This window comes from Kogia breviceps, chromosome 14, assembly GCF_026419965.1.
Source record: "Kogia breviceps isolate mKogBre1 chromosome 14, mKogBre1 haplotype 1, whole genome shotgun sequence".
Lineage (NCBI taxonomy): Eukaryota > Metazoa > Chordata > Mammalia > Artiodactyla > Physeteridae > Kogia > Kogia breviceps.
Window position 1 is genome coordinate 52,679,869 of NC_081323.1, and position 18,247 is coordinate 52,698,115.

Consider the following 18,247-nt stretch of genomic DNA (forward strand, 5'->3'; position numbering starts at 1 on the left):
TATCTCCTACTCTCTAACCCCCTCTGCACTAGTCTACTTTTGGTCTCTATAGATTTTCCTATTCTGGACACTTTAAATTTAGTCTTACAATATGTGGTTCTTTGTGATTGATTTCTTCCATTTAGCATAATGTTTTTGAGGTTCATCCATGTTGTACTGTTGTTCTTTTGAAAGTAATTTCTCTGGTTTTTTTCCCTCTGATTGCTTTTAAGATTTTTTTTCTTTGTCTTTGGTGTTTTCACATTTTTACTATGATGTGTCTGTGTGTAAAAATTTATGGAGTCTCTTGACTCTGTGATTAATGTCAGCTTTCTGTCTTACTAGTTCCCTCTTTAGCCACATCTAATCTGTGGTTTAACCCATCTGTTGAATTTTTTATTTTGGTTATTGTATTTTTCATTTTAGAAGTTCTTTTAGGTTTTCAAATCCACTTTGTTACTTGATATAGTTTCCTATACTTTGGCCATAGTTTCAAACTTGTTATGTATTTATTTAAGCACACTAAGTGTTTCTGTTTTATAATGTCTATCTGATAGTATTGCTGTCTGAACTCTGAGTGTCTGTTTCTGCTGGTTTTCACTCCTATTGCCTTGTTTTCTTCTTCTGAGCCTGCCGGTTTATAATGGTCACGTTCACCTGAGCCCTGAAGTCACCAGCACAAATTTGTACTGGAGGCAGATACGTTCTTTCAGACGTTCTGGTCTTAGCCTTTGTCCTTCAAGGGCAGAGCTGGCATTCACTTTGGACATTTTTCATCCCAGTGGGTAGACTCTGTAGTCATTCAAATCTGGGTTCAGTCCCATAGTTCAGTCCCTATCTGTGTGGCCCTGGACAAAAGATTTCCCCTCTCTGGGCCTCAGTTTCTCCCTCTGTACAATGGTGATCATCATTGTCCCACCCTCATAGGCCTGTTTTTAGGATCTGTATCAGTTATTGGTTATTGATAAATAGCAAATTACCTCAAAACTTAGCATCTTAAAACAATAATAGGGCTTCCCTGGTGGCGCAGTGGTTGAGAATCCGCCTGACGATGCAGGAGACACGGGTTCGTGCCCTGGTCCGGGAAGATCCCACATGCCGCGGAGCAGCTAAGCCCGTGAGCCATGGCCGCTGAGCCTGTGCGTCCGGAGCCTGTGCTCCGCAACGGGAGAGGCCACAACAGTGAGAGGCCCGCATACCGCAAAAAAAAAAAAAAAAAAAAAAAAAAAAAAAAAAAAAAACCAATAATAAACATGTAGATCTCACAGAGTTTCTATGGGTTAGGAATTCAGGAATAGTTTCTTAGGTAGTTTTTGGCTCCAGGTCTCTCAGAGGTTGTAGTTAAGATGTTGGCTGGGGCTTCAGTTATCTGAAGGCCTGACTGAGGCTGGAGGATTGACTTTCAAGAAAGCCCACTCATAGGCCTGGTTGGTGCTGGTTATTTGCAGAATGTGTAAGTTCCTTACCACATGTATCTCTCCATAGGGTACTTGAGTGTCCTAGCAACATGGCAGCTGGCTTTTTCCAGAACAGATGATCCAGAAGAACAAGGCAGAAGCCATAATATATTTTATGGCCTATACTTAAAGTCATACTCGTTTATTTTCACAGTTTCCTATTAGTTACACTGTCAGCCCAGCTCAGGGTAGGAGGGAACTATACAAGGGCGTGGATACCAGGTATAGCAGATCATCGAGGGCCATGTGGCTATCACGTATCAAATGAGATAGTGCATATAAAGCACTTAGAACCATGCCTGGCAAGTAGTGTGTGCCCGTAAACATTAACCATCCCTAATAAGTGTCCTGGCTCTGCTCTAGGCATGTAGGATCTATACAGCAACCACTTTCATTTACAAACATTTATTGAGCAGCTCTGTGTGCCAGGCACTGTTCTTGGAGCCAGGGAGAAAGTTGTAAACAAAGCATATCCTTGGACTTATGAAACTCACACAAACAAATGATAGAGAATGTCCTGCCAGGTGGTGCTAAGTGCTGTGCAGAGCCACAAAGCCAGGTGAGGGGAGAGAGAACAAGGAGGGAAAGAGAGCTACATGTCTCTCCCCAGGACGCTGGTACAACTTAGGTGGTGGCTAAGATTTTGACATGATAAAGCCCCCCACATCTGTGAGCCCATCCTAGCATCACAGGCAGGTAGAAGTTATGCCCACTTTATATACCCATTTGCAAACAACCCAGAGAGGAGCTACCATGAGCTCTCTGAGTGCCCAAGGAGGCAGGATTTCTCCAAACACAGAGGTTCTCCAACTCAGATGCTCAGCAGCATCACCCAGGGTGATTGTGAAGATGCAGAGCCCCAAGTGTTCTAACTCACTAGGTCTGGGCAGTGTCCAGGGATCTGCATTTTAAACAAGCATCCTAGGGGACTGACTGACCACCTCTGAGAACCCTGTTCTTCGGGCTTCAGTGTGTAGGGGAGGGCATGCCCGCTCTGAAGAGTCTCCAGGTCCAGCCTCAAGGGAAGGGCAGGGCTTAACCACACAAAAGGAGGGGAACAGGCTGAGGCCCAGAGACACCAAGCAATAGGCCCAGGGACCTACTACTTGCAGGTTCAGTTTTAGGTACACTGTAGTCAACTTACTTGATCAAGTATACCTCATGTTGTATATTGAAGAAAAAAAAAAAGGCCACATATTATATTCAGGACCTCCCACTGAGAGGGAGAATTAATTTCCCCACCTCCTGGATCTGTCTGTGGGACATGCTGATGTGACAGAAGCACAGCTTGGCCACTGGGATTTGTTCTTCCTTTTTGCTTTTTTTTTTTTTTTTTTTTTTGCGGTACGCGAGCCTCTCACTGTTGTGGCCTCTTCCATTGCGGAGCTCAGGCTCCGGACGTGCAGGCTCAGCGGCCACGGCTCACGGGCCCAGCCGCTCTGCGGCATGTGGGATCTTCCTGGACCGGGGCACGAACCCGTGTCCCCTGCATCGGCAGGCGGACTCCCAACCACTGCGCCACCAGGGAAGCCCCCTTGTTGCTTTTTGAAGCCCCAAGACCACCACATGAAGGAGCCAGCGCTGAGTCTGTTGGAGGCTGAGACCACGTAGAGCTGAGATGAGCCATCCTAGCCAAGGCTCCCTGGAGCCTGCCAATTGGCAGACGAGTGAAGCTGAGCTGTCCTGGTGAGCCACCCTTTGCCTGCAGCCGCATGAGTGACCAGCTGAGCCCAGCCCAAACTGCTGACACAGACAATCACGAACCACTATGTTTGGGGGTTTGTAATGCAGCAAAGACTGATACAGCCTAGTTACTGGGGAAGAGAATTTTCTTTCCTTCTCTTGTGGCAAGTTTTTCTTAGTCATAGTAATTAATACTAACTGCCCAACAGACAAACTCCAAATTGCAAAGATTTAACATAGGAAGCTTCATTTCTTGCTCAGTAGAATCCAGTGTGGATCTGGTGGTCCTCCTCTAACTTGTAGCTAAGGGAACGCATGGCCTCAAGGTAGTTGTGGAAGGGAAAGATAGGGATTAAGGCCCATCAGCTTTCAATTGCTTTAGCCCAGAAGTGACCACCCCTATGTCACTTCTACACACACACCTTTGGTCAGAACTAGTCCTGTGACTGTAAGGGAGGCTAGGGCATGTAGGGGAGCATGGGACTTATTGGTGACGCTTGTCTTTGCCACAAAGAACATACCACAGGTATAATTAATTTCTTCATTTGTGTGGTTATCTGTTTAACATAGGTCTCCTCTGTTAGACTGAAGTCCACGAGGGCAGGGACCACGTTGCATCCGTCTTGCATGGGACCTGCTCTACCGTTGGTTGGCATTAGGAATAGTTGTTGAATTGCTAGGTGAATGAATAATCGGGCAGGCCACAGTGTGATATTTTGTGTTTATCTCCCAATTGCATATAAAATCCCCAATTAAATTTCTAACAGTCCTTCTCTCCCTGTAATATATAAAGTAATATATATGTATTACCTTTGATATTGTAAAACTCTTATACAGTGATCATTCAATGAATACAAATAGACATGGAAAGTCCCCCCTAATTGCAGTCAGGGGTGAGGTTATGTGCATTGTATTGCTTGGTAAGAGTGAATGTGCATTTTTTTTTTGGATTTGCATTTTTATGTGACAGTTTTCTTGTGGCTGCCTCAGAGTGGGCTTGGCAAAAGTTCCTGCTTCAAGGCAAAACCAGGTGAGTTGTTCTCTCTGTTGTGTGGTTTTGGATGAATCTTTTGCTCTCTCTAAGCCTCATTTTTCAGGAATTCCCTGGCTGTCCAGTGGTCAGGACTCCACGCTTTCACTGCCATGGGCCTGGGTTCAATCCCTGGTCGGGGAACTAAGATCCCACAAGCCACGTGGGGCGGCCTAAATAAATAAATAAATAAATAAATAAACAAACAAACCTCATTTTTCTTATCTGTGAAATGACAAGAGCATCTGCCTCATAGGGTTGTTCCTGAGGCGTAGATGAGTCTCTCTGTGTAATGTAGATAAAGACCTGCCACTTGGCAGCCCCCGTTTTATATAAGCTGTCCCCCCTTGCCCTTATTCCACAGGCACCAAGGAGAACACAGCTTGTGAAGGAGCTGGGGCAGGGTCTATGGAAGGGTTTGGGAGAAGGGTGAAAGCGGGGGACTGCTCCATGAGACCCTAGACAGAGCTGGGCCCTGTTCGGGGTGATGCTGGGTGCACAGAGAGGAGGCTGACTTGTCCCTGTCTATATTAGTTAGCATTTGCTGTGTAACAAAACACCCTAAAACTTAATGGCTTAAAACAATGATCATTTATTTTATTTAGCCCATGATCCTGTGGGTCAGTTGGGGAATTCTTCTGGTCTGGGTCAGCCTGACTGAACTCTGCATTTGTAGTCAGATGGGGGGTCGACTGGTGGCTGGAGGGTCTAGGATAGCTTCCTTCACCTGTCTGCAGTTAGCAGGCTATTGGCCGAGCTACCGCCTTTCTCTTCCCACTACCTCCTCCTTCTCAGAATTTGATTTTGTTCATTTATCACTACCCCACCCTCCCAACCCCCCACATGTAGCATGAGCCTCAGGGAGGCTGCTCCCACCTACAGCTGGAGAACTGGCATGATTAATTAACATAACTGCATTTCCCTTGCTGGTGATTGGCCAGGAGGTCACAGTGGCCCAGTTCTGGCCAAAATGTCATGACTGTTAGGAGTGCTCCTGGGAAAGATTTCCCCATCCCATGGAGGAGCTGGAGAGAGAACAACTAACTCTGACTGAGGACTTGTTATGCCAGCCACTGTTTATTCGAAGTGCTTTCGCTAAAATAACCCATTTGATTCTCTTGAGTTAGGTATTATTATCCCTCATTTTACAGATTAAGAATCTGAGGTATAGAGTGATTCAGAAACTTGCCGAGGGTCAAACAGCTAGTGAGTGTTGGAGCCAGGATTTAATTCCAGGTAGCCTGACTCCAGAGTACTGAGTTCTCAAGTACTACCATGCCACCCTCCTTCTTCCTCTGGTCATGGATCTCTCTTATGTGACACCTGGGGCTGCTGTAGCCATTGTGCCATCACGTACCTGAGACAACAGAGCAAAGAGACAGAATGAGCCCAGGGAGCCAGGTCCTTGCTAACAGCTCTGAGAGCCGAGCCGTGAAGCCCACTCCCTGCCTGTTGACCTCTTGCTTTGTGTGAAATACGTTTTCTTCTTTTTAAAGCCACTTTAACTCACGGTTTCAGTTACACGCAGCCAAAAAGTATCCTGAGACACAAAGACATCCAGAAGGAACAGAGGGAATGAGGGAAGACCTACTGGGTCTTCTGTTCTCGTGAACCACTCAAGCTTAGATTGACACACAAGGCCTCTGGCCTTTCACCCTGGGGCTGGTTTGGAGGCAGGGAAAACTCATAAGAGATGGGGAGGAGAAGATGGATGAAATAACCCGGAGAAATGACAGTACTTCATAATTCCTTTATTAGGCACAAGATAAAAACATACTCATGGCATCCAAAACCCACAGTGTTGATACGGGGTGCTGGACCCCAAGTGTCCCCAGAACAGAGCTTGGGACTTTTCAGGAGGCCAGGGGACAGAACCTGCCTGATCCTGGCCCCCAACTCTGGTGCTCAGGTCAGGGGCCACTGAGGTGGACAGGCCTGGCCCTTCACTCCAAACTACTCTTTGAGTTAGATGAAGACCAGCCTCACCATTTGCACTCTTGATCTTCCACCCCAAATCCTTGGCTCAGGCCTGGATGGAGAAGCCCTTGACCAAGAGGACAGAGCTGCTGGGAGCACAGTTCCCAGCACGGTCTGGGCTCTAGAGTCCTGAGTTACAGGGGAGAGGCCTGGAGCCTTTGGCACAGGGATGCTTCCCTTTCTCTGAAAAGGTGCAAGATACAAAGGCAGCTGGTTTGTTTGTGAAAGGGACTGCCCCATGTCAGAGGTACCTGGGCATCAGCATGAGTGGATGCTGATACCTGCACTGTGGGTGCTCAGTGTAGACACTGCCCGGTGGGCATGGAAAGTGTTGTCAACTCTGTGAGCAGGAGCGGGGCTTGGCACAGCGAGCTCCCGAGGACTCGGTGAGGCATGAGCTCATGTGCACAGGTGTGTGCATCCAGCACACTCCACACACACCTCCTCCTCTCTCCCTCCCAGAAGGCACTTAAGGTTCAAAGAGGCAGGAGAGAGCTTAGAGATACCCTAGCTTCAACTTGGCAGTCTGAGGCTGAGAGTCCAGTAGGGTGGCGTTAGCCGTAGAGACACGTATCTCTCTCTCCCTCCTCCTCCGCCTCCTCCAGCCCCAGCCCTTCTGGGACCACCTGGTCAGCCTCGCAGAGGCTGGATCGCGAGGGGGGTGTAGGGATCACATTCTCCCGCAGCCAAGGGTGCAGCAGGATGCCTGAGGCCGTGAGCCGCTCAGCTGGCTCCCTTCGGAGGAGGCAGCGGACCAGGCAGCGGGCTGGGGCTGAGAGGCCCTCGGGCAGGGCGAAGGCCCCACGGAGGATCTTGCCAAAGAGCAGGGCAGGCTCTGAGTCCTGGAAGGGGTAGTGGCCAGCCAGCATGGTGAAGAGTGCCACGCCCAGGCTCCAGACGTCTGCTGCCTTGCCGGAGTAGGATGGCCGGGAACTGAGGATCTCGGGGCCCACATAGGCTGGGCACGCGTGCTTGTCCCACAAGGAGTCGTCAGGCCCGGTCAGCACACGGGCATCCTCCAGGTTCTCCAGCACCAGCTTTGTCCTGTGCAGGGGGAGAGACGGGGGGTCAGATAGTGGGACCCCCCACGCCACCACCCCACATTGTCACGCTTAATGGCACCCATTTCCCAAGTACCTGCTGGCATTTGCCAGACATGAGCCAGTCCTGTGAGGCTGGATGATTAATCCTGTATTACAGATGAGGAAGTCTAGGCTCAGAGAGATTAAGTCATGTCTTAAGGTCACAGAGCAATTAAAATTGAACTAGGACTCTGAGAGGAACACATTTCCCAACTGTCTCTGGGGCGGGGGCCCAGTGTGGGGAGGTGCGTACTCAGGTGGCTGAAGGCATTAAGCCTCTGTTAAACCAGATGCAAACTTAGGGTCTAGGCAGGTAACAAAATTAGAAGTAGGAAGTGGGGGCTGTGCCAACTATCTCAGCAAAAACCCTGCCTAAAAAGGGCACCACTAACAACATTACAGTCAATATCTGGAGTGTCCACTGCGAACCTGACCCTGGGCTAAGCTTCTACCTGGTGTATGTCATTTCACCCTCATACAACCGATGAGGAAGATGCCATTTTGCAGCCATGGGGAGCAGGGCTGGGATTGAATCCTGGATCTCTCCAGCCCAGAGCCACAGTGCTTTGAGCTGCTTATGTAGTTCCCATGTGGCTCCATGGTCCCCCTTTCCACAAGAGAAGTCAGAGATCATATTTTAATGAAAAAATCCCAGCTTTTAAAACGTTAGCAACCAATTTTATTTATTTTTTAATTAATTAATTAATTATGGCTGCACTGGGTCTTTATTGTGGTGCACAGGCTCTCTAGTTGTGGCGCGGGCTCAGTAGCTGCGGCGCGCTGGCTTAATTGAGGTATGTGGGATCTTAGTTCCCTGACCAGGGATCGAACGGGGGCCCCCTGCATTGGGAGCGTGGAGTCTTAACCACTGGACCACCAGGGAAGTCCCTTTCTTTTTAAATTTTTTATTATTCTTTTGGCCGTGCCGCGTGGCCTGTGGGATCCCAGTTCCCTGACCAGGGATCGAACTTGGGGCCCCCGCTGTGGAAGCCTAGAGTCCCAACCACTGGACCACCAGCGGATTCCCACAACCAATTTTAATTAAAAACACAAACGAACAGGAATGTGAGCAAAAAAAAAAAAAGTGTGTGTAGACCACCATTTGCAACTTCTGCTTTAAATAACTCCCATGGGGCTTCCCTGGTGGCACTGTGGTTAAGAATCCGCCTGCCACTGCAGGGGACATGGGTTCGAGCCCTGGTCTGGGACGATCCCACATGCTGCGGAGCAACTAAGCCCGTGTGCCATAACTACTGAGCTTGCACTCTAAAGCCTGCATGCCACAACTACTGAAGCCCACATGCCTAGAGCCTGTGCTTGGCAACAAGAGAAGCCACCGCAATAAGAAGCCCGCACACTGCAACAAACAGTAGCCCCCGCTAGCCACAACTAGAGAAAGCCCACATGCAGCAACGAAGACCCAACGCAGCCAAAAATAAATAAATAATAAATAAATAAATAAATAAATAACTCCCACAGAGCACTCTAGACTACTTTAACAGGAAGCACGCTATTACCACTGCTATTAACCTTGTTTCCATGGCACCAATTCCTGGGTATCTGTCTGAAAACGCTGACTAGTCCTTTGAATCACTGCACAGGGGGTGGGCTGAGGTGTTAGCATTATTGGCCCATTTTTCAGATAAAGAAGTCAAGGTTCAGGCAAGGGAAGCCATTGCTCAAGGACAAATTGCAAGTTAAAAAGCAGAACCAGAATTTGAACCCAGGTTTGTCTGATTCCACCATCCTTCGTCTTATGGTGCTTCTCAAACTATTGCCTTGAAAAGGGAAGAAAGTACTTTTCTCACTTCTGGGTGGTCTGGGGGGTGTTGTACTCACCCTAAGCTCAAAATTATTTGAAGCTGTGTATTAGCTTAAAAATCATTATAAAATTTACATTCTACTTCTTACTAAAAGCATGTTCATTTAGTATAGAATGTAAAAGGATATAGAAAACCACCCCTAGGCAAACATCCTAGGAATAACTGCTACAGGCAGAATGGATTGTGGCTGAAATTAGTGGGTGAAAGTTTAAAGAGAAACAGGATATTTACATGCAGAGCCCGAAAGAACCTCAGAGTACTGATTAATTACAAGGTATTGCCCAAGGTATTTATTAATTATAAATGGTAAATTAGGAAACTTCCAGTGGAGAAACTTGGCAGAAGCCACCTTAACCAAAGATTGAGGTTAACATCACAGCAATCCGTAGCAGTAGCCCGTATCTCCTGATAGGATGGGCTGAGAAGGCGCTATGGCTTCTGTGGTATTCTTGCCAAAAATGCATAACCTCAATCTAACTGTGACCAGAACATCAGTCAAGGCCTTATCCGTGGCCACACTCACCTCTCCGGGTCAGTAAAGACGAAGCGCTGCAGCTTGAGGTCGCGCAGGACCAACCCGTGCTGGTGGCAGTGCGCCAGGATGGCAGCCATCTGGCGGAAGAGCGCGGCGGCCTCGGGCTCCAGGAGGCGCTGCCGGCGGCGCACCAGGCTGTGCATGTCCCCATGCGGCCGCGGGAAGAAGGTGTAGAGGTGCCGCGTGCCTGTCAGGACCTCCACTGGCCGGGCCACATGGCAGTGGTGGGGCAGCCGCAAGTAGGGCTCCAGCACCGCCAGGGCCTTGCAGGCCGGGTACACCTGTGGGAGCATGGTGTAAACACGGGTGGGGACCCTGTGGGGCCCAGGTCGGCCTTGCAGCCAGTCACAGCCAACCCTTTAGACACTACTGTGTGCTGGGCCTTGTGCCCCAGCACTTCAGCAGCAGATCGCTCAATCCTGACCAAGTGGAGGGCCACATGGCCAGCAAGGGACAGAGCTGGGATTGAATCCCTGTTCTCCATCATCTGTGCTCTTAGCTGCCAGCTCATATGGCCTTAAACCTCAGATAATTTAAAATAACAGGTAACCTGAACAAAAATAACCCCCTCAAACAGCGGGAGTCCAAAAGAGCAGATAATGCAGAAGTAACGCATTCTTCTCCTCATCATCAATATGGCTACCATACTCTAGGATTCACTGCCCACCCACCCTTTCCTTTATTCCAAAGTCAGGCATTGAATGCCTGCCTGTACCAGCCACTGGGGCACTAACTTGACTGACAGCCATGGTCCCTGCCCTCCTGGTGCCCATAGTCCAATACATGAGACAGTAAACAGGCCAAAAAAACTAAATACTTACAAATTCTGATAAGAATTGCAAAAGAATGCTGGAATAAAGAGTATTCTGGCAGGGGGCACCTATTTTAGAAAGTATAGTCTGTAAGGGACTCTGAGGAAGTGACCTGAATGATTGAGGTACCCAAGGGATAAGTTTTCTAGGTGGGAGGCACAGGCAGTGCAAAGGCCCTGAGGCAGGAAAGAACCTGAGCTGCTCTAGAAACCCAGCCAAAGATCAGTATGGCTGGAATGGGGTGGGGGAGAAAGGTGGGGCCTGTGGTGAGAGTGGGGAGGTTGTGGGGAAAGATGCTAGGGGCTTTATGGACATTAGATGGAAACCTTGCCATATTCCTGAAAGGATGTTCAGAGGAAGGTGACTTGGAAGCCACACAGCTAATCTGTGGTAGAGCAGTCTACTCACTTTGGTTTATCTGCCTTTAAACCCTTTGCTTGTTATTTTGTCTATGACACACAGAAAATGAAAATAAATAAATAAAGCATATACATATTTAATCCATGAAAAAATGTAAGTAGATGTGTTAAAACAAAACAGTTGGGGTGGCTTGGAGGCAATAATCCAAAAACAGAGACTTTCTTTAAAAGTCAGGGCAAACGCATCCCTGCCTCTGAGCATTTGCACTTGCTTTTCCTGCGACCTGAATGTACTCTAGATACCCACAGGGCTGGCTCCCCCAGTGCAAGTCACTGCTCAAAGTCACCTCCTCAGAGAGGTCTTTCTGGACTTCCCAGCTAAGATCACCTTCACCCCCTCCCCTCCCCACTCCCTTCTCTCCCAGCTCCCAGTTTTTCTCCATAGCAGTTAAGATCACCTGACGTATATTTTACTCATTCACCCTCAGTGTGAACTGTGGGGGCAGAGCTTGGTCTACTTTTGAGCCACAGCGTGGTACACGGTGCATGGTGCACGGCACGTACAAGTGCTCACTGAGAGTTTGTTGAATTAATGAATAAGGCGATAATCTAGGAAGACAGGATGTAGATCTTTCTACACACCGACCAGAAAAGCCTAGGCAATGTGGAAACGGCAGGTCGGCCCCCACAGTTCACGCTGGACATAGGAACAGGCACATCCCAGCAGAGTTCTTTAAATGTTCCTGAATATCTGGGGCCATGTGAAAGCACGGTGCTTCCGGCTCCAGCTTGCCATGGTCGTGCCTCTCAGCATGGACCTCCCTCCCCAGGGGAACAGAAAATAACCTGTGGTGCTGCAGGAAGGGGACCCAGGGTTCAGGGCTTCCTTAGAGCACCTGGGGTAGCCCTGGGGACCAGCATCAGGCAGCCCAGAGCCCAGTGTGATGTCCAGATCTGGGCCTGCCCGCTGCACCCCCATCAGCAGGAGCTGGAGCCACCGTTGCTGCTCCTCCCAGTGGGATGGAGGCTTCAGTCTCTCTGCCTCTCTGTGCCTTCCCCAGGGGGCCCAGTCCCCTCCTACCCCTCCCTGTATACCTGGGTCTCCCTATCCTCCTTACCCCTGCCCACCAGAGCAAACCTACTCTGATTGTATCTGAACCACCTGTCCTAGCATAGGGCCGACGGCTCTGGGCTTAACCTGCTTGGGCCCAGTCTCAGCTCTGACACCTCCTGGCTTTGTGAGGTGGCAAGTAACCACAGCTTTCTGAACCTCAGAGCCTGTCCTCTATCTATAGAATAGGCCCAATAATAGTAACTACCTCACAGATTGTGTGAAGATTAGAGGAGTGTTGCAGACTAGATAATCAATATAGTACCTGGTGCACAGTAAATACCTACAATTATGCTTTCTCATCTCTGTCCTTGTGAGCTGAGACCTGGCAGTGTCCTGTATGGGTCACTTGGCCCTGCCTGTTGCCTGAATTCTGCCAAGAACTCTGATTTCTGTCAGGAACCCTGGACTGTGCCCTAGGATCCAGGCTTGATGCCATGTGGCTTCATGCATGGCCCTTCTCCTCTTGACCTCAGTCTTTCCATCTGTAAAATGGTCACCGGTAGGCCCAATGACCTGCAGGTTCCCAGGAATTCTGATGTCTATCATATCTCATCCTACCCTTGTACAAATACTTTAAATGGCTCCCCACAGCCTAGTGGGGGCTTCTTCCTAATGCTTTCACAACCAGTGGCTGCCAGCTCTCATCTGCTGGCCCTATCTGCACCCCTTCTCCACTCCGGCCATAATGAAGTTCTTTTAATTCTCTGAAGTGCCATGCTCTCACTCCTGTAGGTCTCTGCATAGCTGTTTCCCCTGCCTGGAACTCCCTTCTCCCACTTTTCCCTGGCTGACTCCTACTCAGCCTTTTCTGACTCTGCCTTTGAATATACTAGAGGCTTCTCTGTGCTCTCATGGCCCCTAAGCTCCACCCCAGCAACATTTATCATACTGTGGGGCCTAAGCTGTGAATTCCCCCAGGGCTGGGACCATCTGGTTTGCCTCTTGGTTTCAGCCCAGCCTGGAGCTTGACAGAGAGCTGGGGATTCACTGGTTGCTTCCCCAATAAAAACAGAACTAAATTAATATAAGGGTCCCTCAGCCCTGGCAATCCTTTCCCAGCCCTCTGTGATGCTCGCAAACAATGGCCTCTGGGACATGTACCTTGCAGATGTACTCCGTGCCTGTGGGGCAGTGCAGGGTGCGGTAGGTCCGGCTGCCCTCCTCAGGCTCCAGGAGAACATAGGGTCCAAGCCTGGAGGCAGCGGTCACAGCAGGGTTGTGAACTGGAGCAGGGGGTGGGCTCAGGGGCAGTTGGCAGGAGGGCAGCCTGGGCTGAGGCCCACGTCGAGCATGTTTCTGGGTGGGACACTCAGTGTTTAGGTCATCATCCAACTCCAACCGCTTCTTCCTGGAGGGGGCACCCTCAGGAACAGCCAGAGAGGTGGCTCGCATCTAGAAAGAAGGGGGGAAAAGCACTAAAGTAAGGCTGCTTGGTGTCCCCTCTTTTCCTCTGCTGGTGGGAGGATACACTGGCACAGCCTTTATGAAGGGGGACTTGGTGGTGTGCATTAAATAGACAAATGCGTATACCCTTGACTGGGTGTCCCACTTCTGGGAATTTATCCTCCAATTAAAATGCCTGCCAAAAAATTAAATATGTGAAAGGCTGCTAATCAGAGCCTTGTGTCTAACAGCAAAAAGCAGGAAATTCCTCCAGATGTCCAGCAGTAGAAGACTGGTTAAAACATCATGGTAAGGCCACACAGTGGAATACTATACAGCTCTGAAAAAGACCAGGAACTCTCTACATACTGATGCAATGATGCAAGTACAAGGTTATCCCTACAGCCCATATGATAGAAACATCATTAGGAGACTGGTTAAATACATTATATTTCTCTATATGTGGAACAGTTGTAGCCATTTAAAAGACTGAGGAAATTCTTTATGTGCTAATTGGAAAGATCTCCAGAGTGAACTGTTAAGTGAAAAAAAAGTACAATGGAGAGATGGACCTGATGGTTGGCGAGAGGGAGGAAGACAGACTTTGCACTGTATCTGTTGAGTGCTGTAGTATAGGCAGCTATTACCTCTGAAAGGTAGGGAGGGATGGAAGGAGGGGGAGGAGGAGGAGGGATGATGAAGGATGACGAATCAATGAAGTGTATACTGAATTTACATATGAATGGATGTTCTGGAATGAATATACTTATTGTCAAGTGAACAAAGCTAGCTGCTGAACAATATACCCAAGATGATCTAATTTATGTAAAAAATCCCACCAGCATGTAATATGATATATCTGCATATTTGTATATATAGGTGTGTAAATGCACAGGAAAAGGTCTGGAAGGACCCAGACTAAATTGGCCACAGTAGCTTCTGGCCTCCTGAGACTCCAGGAGAGGAAGGGATTTGGTAGGGAGGCAAGGGAATTTTCAATTTCAATAACTTAAAATAAAGATTCCACATTCATTTACTGCTTGGGTATTTCAAAACAGATGGAGTGTATTTCTTTTTTAAAATGTTAACTTTGTCTACATGCAGAGTTAGTCCACCAGCCAGCTCAGTTTTACCATCAGGTGACAATGAGGCAGGGAGGGGAGGTCTCTCAAAGCCCCAAGATTCACTCATTCAACTTCAGAGGAAGCACCTCCCACCCCCACCCCGGGCACAGCTGTGGCACTCTGTGTGTGGTGGGTGGAGGAGAGGGCAAAGGCATGTCAGGGAGGAAAGATTCTCTCCAGGACCCATCTGCCCACCCATCCAGGCTCCAGATGAGGAACAAGGAGGCCCAGGTACGAGGTGTGAGAGGGAGATAGACTTCAGCCAGGTGAAGACCTTCCCAACAGTCCTAGGCAGGATTAGGGGGAAACATCACTCAGAGTCAGTTCTCTGACTGAGGCCCATCTCTCCAATCATGCCAAATGCATGGGCTGCCTTGGGAGGGAGGGAGCCCCCATCTTGAATGAAAGACCATAATCCCATCTTGGTAAGAATGCAGTAGGGGGTGACTGTAATCAGATATTCCCTGGATGTCTTCCTGGCTCAGACCCTTCCTGACTGGAGAGCCCTAGGCAAGTTCTTCAAAATTCCTGAGCCTCCATTCCCTCATCTGTAAAGTGGATGCAAACCCTATAAGATTTTTGTAATGATGAAATGAAAATACAAATAAATTAACATGGCCCTGTTGCAGGGTAGGTGTCAGGAAATGGTCACTACTGTTGGTTTATTATTATTATTATTACTCACAGCTGAAGATGCTGAAGTGCTACCCTTGGGAGTCTCAGGAACTTCTGCAGGGATGAGGTTAGGATGACACTCCTTACTGCACTGGCTATTCAGAGAGTAAAGCAAGATGATCCCTGTCTGTGTAGATGCTTTGTGCCCTGCAAAGCCTGAGACTCCCTGGAGTGGCTCTCCCATGGCCACATCAGCACCCCAGGCTGCTTTTGCCCTATCCAGGGCTCAGAGCCTGGTAGGGCCTGGGATGAGCTCCATTGGACAGATGGGGTAACTGAGTCTATAAGTGAACAAGGGAATTTGCATGCCACAGGGCAAGATTAGAATCTGCCGTAGGATGGAGGCAGCCCCTAATTTCTACCTCTTGCTGTTCCCTAACACTCCTAGGGGAATAAGGGCGGGTCATACCAAACGCACATACTCACACAACCCAGGGCAGATGGGTGTACACACGCCCCCCCAAAACACACTCTGTCCAAGCCAGACAGCCAAGGCACACATACAAGGCAGCGAGGGGCACCCACATCATTAAGAGACACACACCTCGCCCTCCACCGGCAAGCGTGCACACACACGCACACAGAGCTCTCCCAACTATCATACTCACGATTGCAGGACGGATACCAACAAGGCCACACGCTCAGTCTGAACCCTCCGCCCACCCCGCCCCCACGTCCCCACGCCCCCACAGCGAAGGCAGTGGGCGGCCTCGCCCAGTCCTTGGCAGCCGGGATCGGAAGCTGTGGGAGAGGAAGCAGCGGAGGGGCGGGGGTCCCGGAGCAGAAGGTTCAGCGGAAACCGAGGGCCGGCGAGGGGCCTGGGAGGGGCAGGCAAAGGGAAGGAGGCTGGGCCCCTGGGCTGAGATAAGAGGCCTCGCCCCCACACCCCAGAATCAACAGGTACAACACACACAGTCGGCGGCAACAGAATACGCGCGCATCCTACAGCTCGCAAACCGGTAGCCGTCAGGCCCGTCACACCCGTGGCCCATGCCCTCGCGCCGCGTCCTGGCTGCCCTTGACCCTACGCCCCGCCCCCCGCCCACGGGCAACCCCGTCCCCGCACGGCCCTCACCTGCCTCCCGGTGCCCAGCCCTCCGCATAGCTCGCAAGGTCCCCGGAGACACAGCCCCACCCGGACCCCACTGGCCCACGCGGAACCCAGCAGATCCGCACGGACACATCCCACAGGTAGACAGGCTCCCCCCGGCCCCCAGTGACCCCACACACCTCCCCGCACCCAGCCACACAACTCCCCTGCCCGCCCCACACTCACACAAATGCGGACACCACACACCCTCCGCCCCCGGGACACGCTGCCACGCCCCGCGGGTACGCATCCCCCCGCCAGCCTGATCGGCCACGCTCGGCGACCCCACGCCCTGCGGGAACATTCAGCCCAGGTCGCTCCCCGGACCAAGGGTTTCCTTAAAAGTTGTGTGTGTGTGTGTACGTGTGACACGCGGCAACCCCAGCCGCCCCAAGGCTCCCGACCGCCCCTCAGCCCCTCCGGCCGCAGCCTCCCGCCCCCGCCGGGTACCCTGCCCTCGCGCTCGGAGGAGTCCTGGCGCCGGCCAAGCTCAGAGTCCCCAGGCACCCACGGGTGGCCCGCGCTGCTCCGTCGTGGCTGAGCTCGGTTCCGGGTCGGGCTCTGGCTTCGGTCCCCAGCAGCCGGACTCGTGCGGAGCTGCCGCCGGTTCCGCTGCGAATGTCTCGGGGGCGCCGAGCGCCGGGCTACAGCTCCGGCCCGGGTGATGTAAACCTGAGCTAATCAGCCACCGCCTGACGCCCTCAGGCTCGGGATTGCACATCCCCTGAGCCCCGCCCCCCGGGGTCACCTCCGAGCGCGCCCGCCCCACCCCTTCCGTGCGGTCCGCTTGCGGTCCCGGAACCCCTCGCGGCCCTCTAGGGGTGTCTTGTTTCCACCCCCGCCCCCTGCCTACCCCTCCCGCCCCGTGCTCAAAGATTCAAAGCGATGCTGGTGGCTGGCTCTCCCTATCACCTTGGAAAAAGCATTTTGCTTTTCTGAGTCTCAGTTTTCCCATCTGTGAAATAGAAGAACATCCTTCTTTCTCAGGATGGGGCAGAGGAGAAAAAGAGCAAACCGTGACAGTTTTCTGGGTGTCCCCCCCCGCCGCGGTAATAAAGCACTTGCCCACCATTGCTTTATTAAACGTTTAGGAGAACCCTTGGCAGGCAGGAAGCTCCATTCTCCCCCATTCTACTAAGGGGCAGCCTGAGGCCCAGCTATGGGAGAGCAACCCAGGAGCTTTGCAAAGACCACAGACTTAGGAGCTGACTCTGGGCTCAACAGAACCATTGTGGTGCCCTGGGGAGACCTGGGTTCTGGTGGGCTTCACAACACTCATTTAATAAAGGCAGTGCAGCCTGGTGGTTAAGAGCAAGTCCCCTGGAACCGGCCTGCCTAAGTGTGCCCAGACCCTAACTCTGCCTAGACCCACTGTGCTACCTCAGGAAATGGATTAAATAAGTTAACAAATGTTAAATGGTTAGAATGTGTGGCACATGGTAGATGCTCAGTAAACAGAGTGGAGACAGTGGAGGCTCCGAGAGGGACGGCACCCATAACAGGACTTGCACCCCAGGTGTTGGAAGCCCAGGTGCCACTCACTGTTTGGTGAAGCATCCCTGTGCAGCCCCGGGGTTCCAATCCCTTTAAGGCCTTGATGTCTGAATTCACCAGTGTCAAAAAATAACTCCTCCATGCAGAGGTTGATGGGAGGCAGGTGGAGTCACCTTTGTTTCCTTGGTTGCAGAACTCCAGGGACCAGCTCACCTGTGTCTCAGAGCCTTCAGGGCACACCAGGGGGTTCTGGGATCTCATTTAACCCTGGAGACTCCCATGCCTGGGAGGGATGAATGAACTCATTTTCTACACCAGGACCTAGACTCAGCTGGACACTCCCACAGCTGTAGGGGGCAAGGAAAGGCTGGGATGTTGTTTTCCCAGCACCTCTCTGAAGCCAGACTGTGGCTGCGTTTGCTTATACATTCCTAACTTTGTTTCATGCTGTGTCAGACCCTGTTCTAAGTGCTGGGAACTCAGCAGTGACAAGACTGACTCATCTCTGCCCTCACGGATCTTATAAATCAGTGGAGAGACAGACCATTCTCAGGAAAATAAAATCAATAAACCAAGATCATTTAAAATAGGTCATGTGTCATGTATTTTCTTGAATAAATAGCATAAATT

General features: G+C 50.6%; 1 protein-coding gene across 2 annotated transcripts; it reads right to left on the reverse strand.

Moving 5' to 3' along the window:
* Window positions 1-5,883: 5,883 nt before the first annotated feature.
* On the reverse strand, window positions 5,884-16,844 carry TRIB3 (tribbles pseudokinase 3). 2 transcript variants are annotated; one of them, XM_059039156.2, is made up of 4 exons: window positions 16,574-16,844; window positions 12,953-13,243; window positions 9,555-9,847; window positions 5,884-7,170 (listed from the first exon to the last, which is right to left on the reverse strand). In XM_059039156.2, exons 2-4 carry the CDS (start codon window positions 13,241-13,243, stop codon window positions 6,681-6,683), a joined length of 1,074 nt encoding a protein of 357 aa, XP_058895139.1. In that variant the 5' UTR covers window positions 16,574-16,844; the 3' UTR covers window positions 5,884-6,680. The 2 variants fall into 2 exon arrangements, with proteins under 2 accessions (XP_058895139.1, XP_066868753.1); XM_067012652.1 differs by having other exon boundaries at window positions 16,579-16,810.
* Between the last annotated feature and the right edge of the window lie 1,403 nt (window positions 16,845-18,247).